We start from the raw sequence: 13,184 nt of genomic DNA, 5'->3' as shown, positions 1-13,184 counted from the left end.
GGTTCGTGTGGCCTATTTGGGTTTATATTTTGCTTATTTTAGTAAACTTGTTTTTCATCTTTGTGACTTAGGTCCTGTTTTCAGATCTTTGGTTAATTCTGACCAGTCACAAGGCTCTGATTTTCAGTTCTACCCACTGAAAAAATCCAAATAAACAATTTGCTTTCGATGCTACTAATGGAAGTATCTTTGAAACCCAGATTGCCAAATTAAGCCTCAAGCTCAAATGATGCTCCACTGTGTTTCATTTCAAAACATCAGCACTAAAATGTTTATTACACCTTAATATACACTATAAACATTTTTGAGTTTTAATTTCAAGTCTGATATGAGTTTTTTGAAAAGAAAAAAATGTTTCTCCCATTATATGATTTTGCTTCTAACAACACAAAATGAAGTAACTTATGCTAGTCATTAAAATTGCATTAAAAGTGTCAATTGTCTGGCTTTGTGCGCCCAATGCCAGGAATTTCAGACTTAAAACAGTGCATTGCCAGATGACATAATTTTCTACTCCTGAGTGAGCTGTTTGAGATCTGCACAGTATACTCATTAAGAACAGAAATGTAGTATTAACTAATTTTCTTATTTGAGTGTTGGGCTGGATATTAACATTTACCAGAAGAAGGTTTTGTACGACAGAAGGCATTTTTTAAAGGTGACTTCACATCAGAGAGGAAAACTGAAAGCCACACCTCTTAGCCTCCACATTTCTTCTTTTGTTCAAAGTGCAAGGAGAAGCCATCCGGAAGGAAGAAAGATTATGGCTATCTATAAACTGTTTGACAGAGACAGAAATGCTGATAGTGTTTGGGCTGTGTCTGTATTTTTTGGCTGCTTGCATCAGCAGAGGGTTGAGGTAAAACAGAAACCCTTCATGTGTTTGTCTAAAGTGGTAGTAGTATGCTCCTGGGCAAGGAAAGTTCAACTGAAGGTCAGGGAAGATGTTGCCAATAGTTTATACTGCAGGGAAGTCACACTGCTTCTGGATTTGCCTTTTCTTCTCGGCTTTTCTCCCCCCTTGTTGCTCAGCCATGATGTTTCAAAGAGTAACTATGTCTGTAGGGAAGCTATCTTTGAGCAGGATACCCCGATTGCGATGACAATCCAACTCCTCGATAAATCCATACCAATAGATAACTAGTCCAGGACCAAATCTACATAAAAGACAAAAGGGCAGACATAAATAATAATTATACAATCATAGCTGCAAGCTGATTATCAGCAGGTGAGGCAACAACGAATCATGTTCACTTGGCAGCAAAGGTAAAAAAAACAACCCTAAAAAAAGCGAACTACTTTAGGTACATATAAAGGATGTCTCTACACTTTGTTTAAAGCATTGCTTTCCATAAAAAATAATATTTTTCTTGTATAAACATTAACGAACAGGCAAGCGAAAGCTCTTGGCTGTAATCAAATGTGTGTGTTAAGTGCAGTCAAGTCGCTTCCGACTCATGGCGACCCTATGTAATCAAATGCAATCATACATATATAACCTTTTAATTTAATATTAATAGATTAATATACACTAAAGTTATATATGTTGCTGTATTTACTATTTTATTATATGTAGTATACTGTAACTGATCTCTAATTCTGTAATCCCATTTTACTGAATTGTTGATTGCATATATTATTCTATTCTGATTGCATTGTTTTAAATTATGTAATCTGCCTTGAGCTTGTGAGAAAGGTGAACTATAAATGAAGTAAACAAGCAAAGACATACACAAATTATTATTTCCATTTACTTCTGACTTGATATTTCCAGAATAAAAAAAGAAAGGTTTAAAAACAGATTTCAGAAAATTGAACAGTAACTGATTTTTTAATTTGACGCATAATCTCTACAATGCAGATTGACGAATGCAAGTAACTACGAAGGGCAAAGCACTGTTCACTACTAACTTTTTATTCTAAGAGTCTCTGAATGGCGCCTCATGAATTCCTCAGATATTACTAAGACTGACTGATCCCCACTAGACTATCTCAGGAAGTAGCCCCATGGTCTATTTTACCCATCAGGAAGTTCAGACCCTCAGGCTGGGTTCATAAAGAAGTAATCACTATCAATCATTGTATACAGCGATAGGTTTTGCACATCAGTTTCACATTTTTCCTACTGAGAGCACTTAATTAAAGGGAAGAACTACTTTTGGTGTAGTGTTGCAAGAATTTTACAGTGAAATCATAAATTATGAATGCTGGGTTAGTAAAAGGATGTCTAAAAACAGAACAGCTTTCTATAGTCTTAACATTACAGCAGCCTGTACAACGTGAGGCCAAAAAGCTCTTTCTTTCTGTGATTTATTATATGGCACAGAGAACTTGCCAAAAACAACAGTACAGGATGAGCTGTTAAGCGGCCGTATGTACAAGTTCAATGGAATGTCATGTAATGGTTTGCACACAAAAGCTGCTGTCCACATTCAGTTCAATATGGTAGCCAGCTTTTGTTAATGCTTTAATTATAATGAAAATGTCTCAAGGGAGCCATAATAATTTAAATGTTCACCAAGTAGATAATGCGGATATTCAAAACTGTGGGCAATGCCAGGCTGGCTCCATTAGGGAGAGTTCTTTCCAATGCCAAAGTAGATGGATGTTAAAAGGGATGTGAATTGCATACTGAACAGATATGAAAAGGGACAAAATAATGATCTTCTTTGGCCATTTTGACTGGACAGAATAACTTTTCTGTACTTATAACTTCTGTTCACAAATTACAGTGAATGAACATACAATCCGTGCAGGGTACCCTTGATGGTTCTTTGTATGTGTGTTGAGTAATTCTCATGTTACAGCCAACACATATTCAGCCCCACATTTATCTAGGTACTGATCCCCAGTTTCATTTGTAAAGTGAATGTGCATTGGCTCTTTCTTACAAACAGATGTATACATGTACAGGCAGGAGGAGGTATGTCCATTCACTGTAATGTGAACAGGGCTTTTTTTTTTGTAATCCTAAACAGGGTTAAATCTTGCTAAACTCATAGATTTAGAATGGTGTCACTCTGTTCAGGATTGCACTGTCCATCACTTAATTTTGGCCTCGGTGGATTTCTGGTTATTATTTTCCATTGCTTTCAGCAACAGAAAAAGCAGTTGCTGTGTGCACAGCTTAAACTTCACATCTTTCATTCTAAATCCTGAAGTAGTTTAGAATGAAAGGTGCTATATAAAGATTAGCACTGTAGATTCCACTGAGCCAAATAATTCTTTGTGAATATTAACTGGCAATATGCCAGATGATTTTGGTTGTTGTTCAAACAAAAATGCCTCATTCTCCCCCATTTGTACTTGGGGTATGTTGCCAGCTTCAGACCATTGAGACTGCAGTTGTAGAATAACAAATTCAGACTATAGATTTATGCTGGTCTCCTGTGGGATGTATGTCGGTTGTTGGATTGGAGTCTTCTCATTCAGAAGAAATGGATAAATGTGCATCTGGGTGTAAACACTCCACTCCAGGTTGCTATACTCACATAACAATTCCTGCTTGCATGAATAGGGAATATCAGGGTGTATCAACCATACCCTCTTACTGATTATCTGGATTATCTTTGTTGCTCTATGGCAGTGGTACTCTGTGGATCATAGAGAGGCACAGTCACAATTCCCATCAACTAAAAGAACCATGAGTACTGAACAGAACCTTAGCTTACCTGTGAAGGTTCCTTCTACACTGAGGGAGAAGGACATCTTCATCAGTGGGTGTTTTCCTTCCTATGCTCAGGGAGGCAGGATCTAAAACCTTTGCTTCCTGTCTCCTGGGCTAGGACAGCCCTCTGATCCCCAGTTCGAGGACACCCAAAGTAGGAATAGTGGAAAAGAACCCAGGAAGACAGGAAATATCCACTGCAAATAATAACTCAGAACAGTGACATTAGTAACAAGTAAACAACGTGAGGCTCAGAACACTGAAACAAGAAACCAGGACACAACAGGAATTTTCCTCTTTTTCTTTCTTTCTTCTTTTTTTCCTTTTTCTTTTTTGGCCTAACTGTACACAAAGATTAATCTGCCCTGTCCGCTTCATATCTTCCACTCTTACCGGATTCTTCACCCTGGATGGGCAAGATGTCCTCCTCCCTCAGTGTAGAAGGAACCTTCACAGGTAAGCCAAGGTTCCGTTCTCCCACTGAGCTTGGAGGACATCTTCATCAGCGGGATCTTCAAAAGCTGGAATCATCTGGGTGTGAATCTTCATGGCTCCTCTGTAGACATGTTCTGTAGGACTCTCCTGCCAAAGGCAGCATCAGACGATGAATAAACATTTATCTTGTAATGCCTCACAAAGGTGGAAGGACTGGACCAGGTCGCAGCTCTACAAATCTCCTCAATTGAAGCCTGTCTATAGAAAAATGCCAAGGTAGCTGTACTGCAGACTGAGTGGGCTGTAATTCAGGTGACACTGTAATATTGCTGAGTTGATAACATAGCTGAATGCATTACCTTATACACTTGCTAATAGAGGACTTGGACATCTTGCACCCCTTGCTAGGAGGAGACACAGAGATGAACAGAGACTGAATGCCGAAAGGGTTCTGTCCATTGCAGATAGATCCGTAAGGCCCTTCGTAGGTCCAAGGTATGCCAGTTCTTCTCTTTTGGATGAGAAGGACGGGGGCAAAAGGATGGAAGGTGTAACTCCTGCTGCCTATGGAATTTTGAGTTCACCTTAGGAATAAAAGATGGATCCGGCCTATGCACAACTTTGTCTGCGTGGAAAACGCACAAGCTTTTCCTGGAAGTAAGTGTTGCCAACTCCAAAACTCTTCTGTTGTTAGTCATGGCTGTCCAAAAAAAGAACCTTCATTCTAAGATAGCTCAAGGTAGTCTCCCTTAATGGCTCGAAGGGCACCTTGGTTAGGGCCTGCAGAATGACATGTAATTGCCAGGTGGGAAATCTATGAATCATCGGGGGTGAAATATCAGACACTCCCTTCAAAAAGGTGACCACATGTGGATGCCTAGTGGTAACATGGCCATCTAAATGAGGAATTACCATTGCTATAGCTGCGACTTGCCTATGTAAGGTAGATGCTTTCAAGCCTTGAGCCAAGCCCTCCTGCAGGAACTCAAGAAGACAGCCTGTAGAATTTGATAGAGGATCAAGGCGCTTTCTCCCGCACCACCAGGCGAAAACTTTCCAAGAAAAATTGTAGATGCGTCTGGTGGACTGCTTCCTTGCTTCTTGCATGGTGGAAACAACCTCTGTAGAGTATCCCAACTCTAACAACCTCTTCCTCTCAAGACCTAGGTGGTTAGTTTTAGCCAGGTCGGGTCCGGATGCACCAGAGGACCCTGGTGAAGCAGGTCCTGGATCGGAGGCAAAGACCATGGTTCCTGTACTGACAGCTCCCTCAGCATAAGCCTTTTCCTGGCAGACCTTCCGTAAAGCCTTGGGAATTATAGGCAGAGGAGGGAAGGTGTATAGAAGCCCTTGCGGCCAGGGTGACTCCAGTGCATCTACCCCTTTGGCTCGTGGGTGATCGAATCTTGACAGAAATCCTGGGGTTTGGTGGTTGCTGCCCGAGGCGAATAGGTCCATTACTGGCTGACCGAACCTTGCTGTTATCTGCAAGGTCTCTCTTTTTAGAGACCATTCTCCCTCATCCATCTGCTGGCGGCTGAGCCAATCTGCCTGTGTATTTAGAGCACCCTTGACAGCTCTTCTCTGAGGGAAGCCAGGTGCTTTTCTGCCCAACTTAAGATGATCTTGGCCTCTTTGTGAATGTTTATGTGTGCGTTTGCTAAGACGTCTGTTCTCAGCAAGACGTGGTGATTCTCAATCCCCGGTTTGAATGCCAGGAGGGCTCTCCAGATGGCACACAACTCCAGTAGATTTATGTGGAGTCGCTTTTCCTTGAAAGTCCACAGACCCTGCATAATGTGCTGATGAAGGGTCGCTCCCCAACCCTCCAAACTGGCATCTGTAAAGATCTGGGTCAAGGAGCATTGCAGGTAAGTCTGGCCTTTGGCCAGGTTGGAAAGTCTGGTCCACCATTTGAGACTGTCCTTCATGGGGCTTGGTAGGCTGAGGTGCAGATTCCTTTTCTGAACGATATGCAGTTGATACGGTTTCAGGAATCACTGAAGAGCTTGCATGTGAAAGCGGGCCCGGGATACCGCCCCTATACATGACACCATCAACCCTTGCAACCTGACTAGGGTGGATAGTCCGGAACACTTGGAGAGGATGATCTTCTGTGCCAGTCCTGTGATAGTAGCAATCTTGTCCGGTGGAAGAAATATTATATTCCGTGTCGATGAACACTCCCAAATGGTGTATTACTTGAGATGGAGCGAGATTGCTCTTGCCCAATTCACCAAGAACCCGAGATGCTCCAGAGTCCAAAGAACCATTGCTGTGTGCTGAATTGAGAGCTGTTCCAAGGGGGCACTCACCAAGATGTCATCTAGATAGGGGAAAATGTGAATCCCCTTCTCAGGTTGGCCACCAGCATCACAAGCACCTTCGTAAAGACCCTTGGAGCTGACGATAGACCGAACGGGAGAGTACAGGAGTGGAAATGTTGGTGTTCATGAGCAAATCGAAGGAATTTGCAATGCAGCTGGTGAATCGGGATATGCAAGTATGCCTCCATCAGATCTACTGACGTCAGGTATGCGTGGGGCCAGAGAGATTCGATGATAGACCGGAGTGTCTCTATTCTGAAATGCCTGAGCAGGATGAACCTGTTCACATGTCTCAGGTTCAGGATGGCATGCCAAACCCCATTTCTCTTTGGAACAGTGAAAAAATTGAGTACACCCCTGCGCGCTGCTCTGAGGAAGGCACGGGTTCAATTGCCCTGATCTCTAAAAGGTGGTCTATCGCTGCTTGAGTTCGAAGCGCTTTGTCCCGTCTTGAAGGAGTGGGGGAGACGATAAAGCGATCTGGAGGGGTTTTCCGGAACTCCAGCATATAGCCCTCATGTACAATTTTTTGGACCCAAGCAACTGGATGAACAGAGTCCCAAATGCTGGCAAACAACAGAAGTCTTCCCCCCACTGGACTGGGCCTGCAGTCATTGTTTTCCAGGCTTCTCATTGAACCTGCTGGGCTTGTCTGAGTTCTGCTGGAATTGAGATCCCTTTTGGAACCTGGAGCCTTTCCAGAAGGATCCCCGACCAGAGTTCCAATTGCTACGCCTGCCATCTGGTCTAGAGCGGGCCAGGGTAAGTGATGTACGAAAGGGATGAAAGGAAGAAGAGTAAGATCCCTTACCTTCTTTCCTGATGAACTTTGGCAAAGCCTTCTTCTTGTCCTTGGTCTATAAGGATGTCATCCAACTTTGACCAGAACAGACGTCCCCCTTCAAAAGGATAGCCAGGCAGAAGGGACTTGGAACAGTAGTCTGCTGACCAGGATCTAATCCACAAAGCTCTCCTGGAAACTGAAGAAGCAGCCAGAGCCCTGGCAGAAAAAGTCATAGTAGCTAAGGTAGCATCCTCCATAAAATTAACAGCTTTTAGAACCCGATTAAGACGATCCAGAACTCTCTTGTTCTCCTGGGGAACCAAATCAATTAACTTTCTGGTCCACATGATGGAAGCTAGTGCAAACAGAGCAGCTGTGGGGGATGCCTGGATGGATAAGGCTGAGGCCTCATGTGCCCGCTTACAAGCAAAATCAGCCTTTCTATCCAAAGGATCTTTAATGTTGCCTCCCCATCTTCAGACAAGAGTCCAGCTGACTGCAGGGCAGCGACAGGGGCACCCCCAAAGTTACCTGTAAGAGGTTCATTGCTTGAGGCTCCAAATTGTACATGTTGTTGATTGCAGCGCAGAACTGCTTGTTAGAGATGGGCTTATCCCACTCTGCCTTTAGAAGGTCTTCAAAATACTCAGGGAAGGGCACTTGAGCGAGAGTGTGACTTTAGCCTAATGAAGTATTCCTTATTGCCTCTAAATTTAGCATTACTCTTGGCTGCCTCTGTCTCTTCATCTTCGTGGAGGTCCACACTGCCATGACTTTAGCAAGCAAGGCTTGATAATCTTCCCCAGAAAAGAGACGGGTCTGCTGATCTTGACCCCGTGCCTCTTCTCCTGCAGAATCTTCTCCAGAAGAGAATTCCCCCTCTTCCCTCTCACTCTCGCCAGAAGATGGCAATGGTAACCTTGTTCTGCTAGTAGAAGGTAATGCAGCCTTTTTATCCGCCTTGGTAAGACAGGCATGGATGGATCGCCTTGGTAAGACAGGCATGGCTGGATCCCGGTTCTGAGCTAGAACGGATGGAGGCCATGGCCACTGGAGACGATGCTCTGGAACTCAGAAAACCCCTGCAGGAAGGGCCACCAAATTGGGCAAATTCCTTTCTAAGAGCTTGTCGCATAAGTTCAATCATGCTCTGATTGCTTCCCCCCCCCCACGGAAACAGAAAAAGAAGGCCTCAACGTTACCAACAGCGATCCCTGTAGCATGATCCCCTTTGGAGCTGGCATTACAGGGTTCCATCTCACCCTCGTAACCCCTATGGGCCGAACGGGGAGTTGCGGCGGCCATTTTTCTTGGTGTGCTTTTTTCGAGCTGTTTTTCTTGCTCCCCAACTGTGCTGCCCGCTTCAGTCCCACTGCCTCCAAGCTGAGCCGCTTGGGCTGCTTTTCCCCTTCGCAGTTTTTCTGCGTCGCTCCGAGTGCTTGCTGGGAGGACAGAAGACCATCCACTTGCTCCTCGTTCCCGGATAGGAGCTCCTCCAACGCTCTCTCTCTGTCTTCGGACATTCTCCCCGCAGTAAAAGGTGGTGGTGGGGGGAGAGATGAGACACAAGACGGGGGAGAGACACTAGTTAAGACTGTGAAAGCACAAAGGAGACAGATCACAGAGAGGGAAATCACAACAGGTAAGAAACAGCATAGTAGACTGGGTAAAGGAAAAGAAAAGAAAGGAGCCAAGAAGGGCAAGAGGAGAATAATAATGAAAGAAAAGTGCTAAGAGCTAACTCCTAAACCTGCTTCTCCCTCTGAGGCAGGAGAACTGGGGATCAGAGGGCGGTCCTAGCCCAGGAGACAGGAAGTAAAGGTTTTAGATCCCGTCTCCCTGAGCATAGGAAGGAAAACACCCGCTGATGAAGATGTTCTCTGAGCTCAATGGGAGAATACCCTGTGCAACATTCCAAACATGCACAATCATACATAATGTAAATACACAATATAATCCTTTTAATTACCAGATGACCTCTGAACATCGAGAGTTACCTTTCTCCACTCCTGGAAGGTTTCTTTCTTTCTTTCTTTTTTTATGGGCCAGCATGCAACGGTGGTATGCTTCATTCAATCACCTTATTCAGCTGCATATGTTGACTCAACCTCAAACACAAAACCCCTACATTTGCACAACCTTAAAATACTTGACATGGATATGTTGTGTTGTGTTTTAAAAAGAAAACTTTTATCTTGGGCCTATAGTAATGATGAAATTATTCCAACTTCTAAAGAATTTGCCCACTTTCCTGCAAATGGGACATATGCCATAGGTGAACAGGCTCAGAAGAGCCACACATGGCCTGTCTAAGAGCTACAACTGGCTCCTAAACAACTGAGTATTACTGCTTTACGGCCATGTGAACTCTATTCTAGTACTTTTATGTAAACACAAACAACAATACGAGTGTTGTTTGTGTTTACATAAAAGTACTAGATCTTGCCAGTTTTCCAGTTCTTTTTGGCTTCTGATTTACGGTTCTATACAGAAACAAATTCTAAAATGAATTTGGAAGTAACACTTACTGGTGATTTTAATTTTAGCCTACCAAAGACTTCTGATTCAGCTAACAACACACACAGGAACACAAATTACTATAAAAACAACACAAAACCTTTGAAACAATTAGAGCAGCAATCATTATACAAGCAGGGTAAAAAAATAAGCCACAGTAATTTATGAAAACGAAACAAGTCAGTAAAGAATTTGGATGAATAGAAAGGTTGCTTAAATTGAGGAGAGCAGACACTAGGTGAATACCCAACAGGGAGGGAATGTTACAGAAAAGGGCCTGTCCATATTGACTACCCATCTCATAGACATAAAAGTACTACATAACCAATACTACATCAACTATGCTTAACCACAGCTTCCCATCACCTCCAGCAACTACTAGCAATGTCATGACCTAATCTTGTCCTGCCTTACTGAAAAAAGCTCAAAACAGTCATATGAATTGATGACTGCGGATCCACATAATCAGTATTCTCTTCACAGATCTTAAACGACATAGGGCCCCCCTAGTCTGCAATAAGTATTTGTTCACTATGGCCACGGGAAGAAAAGGAACACAAGGATAAAACACATGGGAGGTACAAGCCAGCCTCCTGTTCTGAACAACTATGCTAATGCTGCAATTTACACACAATTGGGTGGGGCTGGGAGAAAAGAGAGGTAAGTTGGAACCTCATGGGTAGTAGTGGTGATGACATATGAGGATTGTTCCCACCCTGTAAAATACACTCTTAATAGATTTATATATGATTCAGAAACTAGGAAGTTTTGCTACAGAAGCTGCTATGTAATTGCATAGGCAGAGAATCCAGTTATCAATCAGTATCTGCCAATCCCCAAAGGAAATTAAGAAGAAGAGTTGGTTTTTTATATGCCTTTATATGCCTTTTATATTTCTTTACCATTTAAGGAAGGATCAAACCGGCTTACAATCACCTTCCCCTCCCAACAACAGACACCCTGTGAGGTAGGTAGGGCTGAGAGAGTGTGACTAGCCCAAGGGCACCCAGCTGGCTTCATGTGTAGGAGTGGGGAAACAAATCCAGTTCACCAGATGAGCCTCCGCCGCTCATGTGTAGGAGTGGGGAATTAAACCCGGTTCTCCAGATCAGAGTCCACAGTTCCAAACCACTGCTCTTAACCATTACACCATTTCTATTTGCTGAACTGCAACTGAAATCCCACTACTGTTATTGAAATATTTCTGAATTTACTTAGATAAAAATAGTGCTTAAATTATTTCTCAGGAGTTCCCCAACTGAAGGCAGTAAGAAAAGTGGAAGGCCCAACATGAGATGGACTGATCCAATAAAGGAAGCCACGGCCTTCAGTTTGCAAGGCCTCAGCTAGGCTGTTAATGATGGGATGTTTGGGAGGTCATTGATTCATAGGGTCGCCATAAGTCAGAAGCAAATTGAGGGCACATAACAAAACACTTACCCATTAATCTGTAAGCTTTCATTGAATCACTTGGAAGACTGGTAGTTTCTTTTTTGGGGATGCTGGTAGTGATTCATTGACATTATTCCTTCAATGATGGACAGATTGTGTCTCTTTAAAATACTGTGGTATACTTTTAAAATCTCTCTCTGTGTGTGTAAATCAAAGGTAGCCTACATGCAACACTAGTACAAACACTATTCTAATCCATTGTTCAAAAAGACTTAAAGTGAAATACTTAAAACCAAAATTAACTTGTTGGCACGTTTAGTGTTTGGCACTGACGCTCAGGAGCTCCTGCTGCTAAGCACTAATTTCTCTCTCATTAGCTCGCAGAGTCGGAAAATCACAAACAATGCCAGTAGTTAATTATTGCTGCCTTAATTTGAAAAGTCATTTAACCTTTTTTCCCCTTGTGTGTCAAAAGGAAAGAAGTAAGGAGGTCAAAGATAGAAGCAAGAACCACCCTTTTAAATATGAGACTCATCACCATTTCTTCATACATGTATAGATTTGATGTGTGAAGAATCCAGCTCAAGGCTCTAAATTATAGTGTAAGTGGAAAAACTTATTTATAGATTAATGATACTATTTAACAAATTGGTGACTAACCTTTCCTTTGTGATCACTTTGAAAAAATAAGGCTTAGAGAGGCAGAGATCTGAAAATGCTACAACTATTGCTCGTGGTGATAAAATGTAAGGACAGCCCTAGAATGCTGAGAAGCGTCTTTGAAATAGAAACCACTGTCAAGAAAATAACCAGAAGCTGTCTGAAAAGAAATAGGCCAGTATATTGGGAGCAATGGGTTAAAACCCACAGAACATGCCCAGAGTGAAGCACACGGGCAGCACAATCCTAAGAGGGGGTATTTGCAGCGCACCCGGGGTCAGCGTAGCCATGGCACAGCCGTGCCGCCTCCTGAGTGGCTTGCTGCGTGTCAGCCAGCAAACCACACAGCAAAATTCCCTGAAGCCCGTGAAACTGCTGTATGCCATTCCATGGATTGCACCACCATTTTTGCTGGCCCAAGTTCATGCCGACAAAAGGGGGCATTTCCGGGGCGAAAGGGCTCAGAGAGCTGACTAATGTCAGCCCTGCGCCCTTGGGAATGTCCCCTTTGGTGCCAGCCCCTGCGCTGGAAGTACACTGCGCAGGGGCTGGACCAGCCCCCATGTGTGGCACTGCCGCACCGCTTCAAGCGCTGGTGTAAGTGGCCCGGCGGCAGTGTAAATGCCCATTCAGATGGCGCTAGTGGCATTTAAGCCAGCGCTGGGGTCACACTATCTCCAAACCCCTCCCCCCCCCCTTAGGATTGCACCATTATTCTTCCAACCTCTTTCTAGAAATTATACTCTAAAAATACAGTCTAAATACACTGATAACCATGAACACATCATGGCTTTTCCGCACACTCGATTTACTCATAATTTTTTTGGCAGTCAATCCACAAGCACTGAAATTGGTTTGGGCACAGTACTCCACACATCTGCCTTCTTCTGCATTTTCACAGTTGTTGAGTCAGTTTATTTTCTTTCACATGTGCTCCACACATCAGGATTTTCAAGGGTGATATCATCATCGACGGCATCACAGCAGCCCCCTTTATATTTTGTGCATGCTTATATTGATAGCGTGGCTGGATTTTAAAAAAGGTTACAAATGAACACACACCTAGAGACAAAAAGTGAGGGGGGCCTCCATAGACACACGCAAGGCTGTTGAGGGTGGGGGGAAAGCCTACTCAGGGCAGGGAGGCTGCAGCTGGCTATTGTGGAAGGTCAGTGTGGGTAACCTCCATGCCTGCCTGTCTTTGCACAGGGAAGCCTAAATGGGGAGCAGCTCTGCCATCCATCTGTTTATGAACCATATGTGAAGTGCTATGTCCTTTCAAGCCACATCACTTTTTTCTAGCACTGTAAGTGGTCCCCCCACCATGGACGTTTGCTTTTAAAAAAACTGGCAGTAAAGTATCTTTATAGATTTACACATTGTAATGGGAAGTTTAGCAGGT

At 43.4% G+C, this 13,184-nt stretch overlaps 1 protein-coding gene across 3 annotated transcripts in view; it reads right to left on the bottom strand.

The window, feature by feature from the left end:
- Positions 1 to 289: 289 nt before the first annotated feature.
- CDIN1 (CDAN1 interacting nuclease 1) overlaps positions 290 to 13,184 on the bottom strand; it is a 179,044-nt gene continuing 166,149 nt past the window's right edge. For 2 of the 3 annotated variants that reach the window (XM_056851272.1, XM_056851273.1), the window contains one exon: positions 290 to 1,157. In XM_056851272.1, coding sequence (XP_056707250.1) covers positions 1,043 to 1,157 — 115 coding nt within the window. In that variant the 3' untranslated portion in view covers positions 290 to 1,042. The remainder of the gene's footprint in view (positions 1,158 to 13,184) is intronic. The other variant, XM_056851274.1, reaches the window with a different exon arrangement.

Source organism: Euleptes europaea, chromosome 6, assembly GCF_029931775.1.
Source record: "Euleptes europaea isolate rEulEur1 chromosome 6, rEulEur1.hap1, whole genome shotgun sequence".
NCBI classification, from domain to species: Eukaryota; Metazoa; Chordata; class Lepidosauria; order Squamata; family Sphaerodactylidae; genus Euleptes; species Euleptes europaea.
The sequence above is the reverse complement of the archived record's forward strand: the minus strand, read 5'-3'. Positions and strand labels throughout refer to the sequence as shown.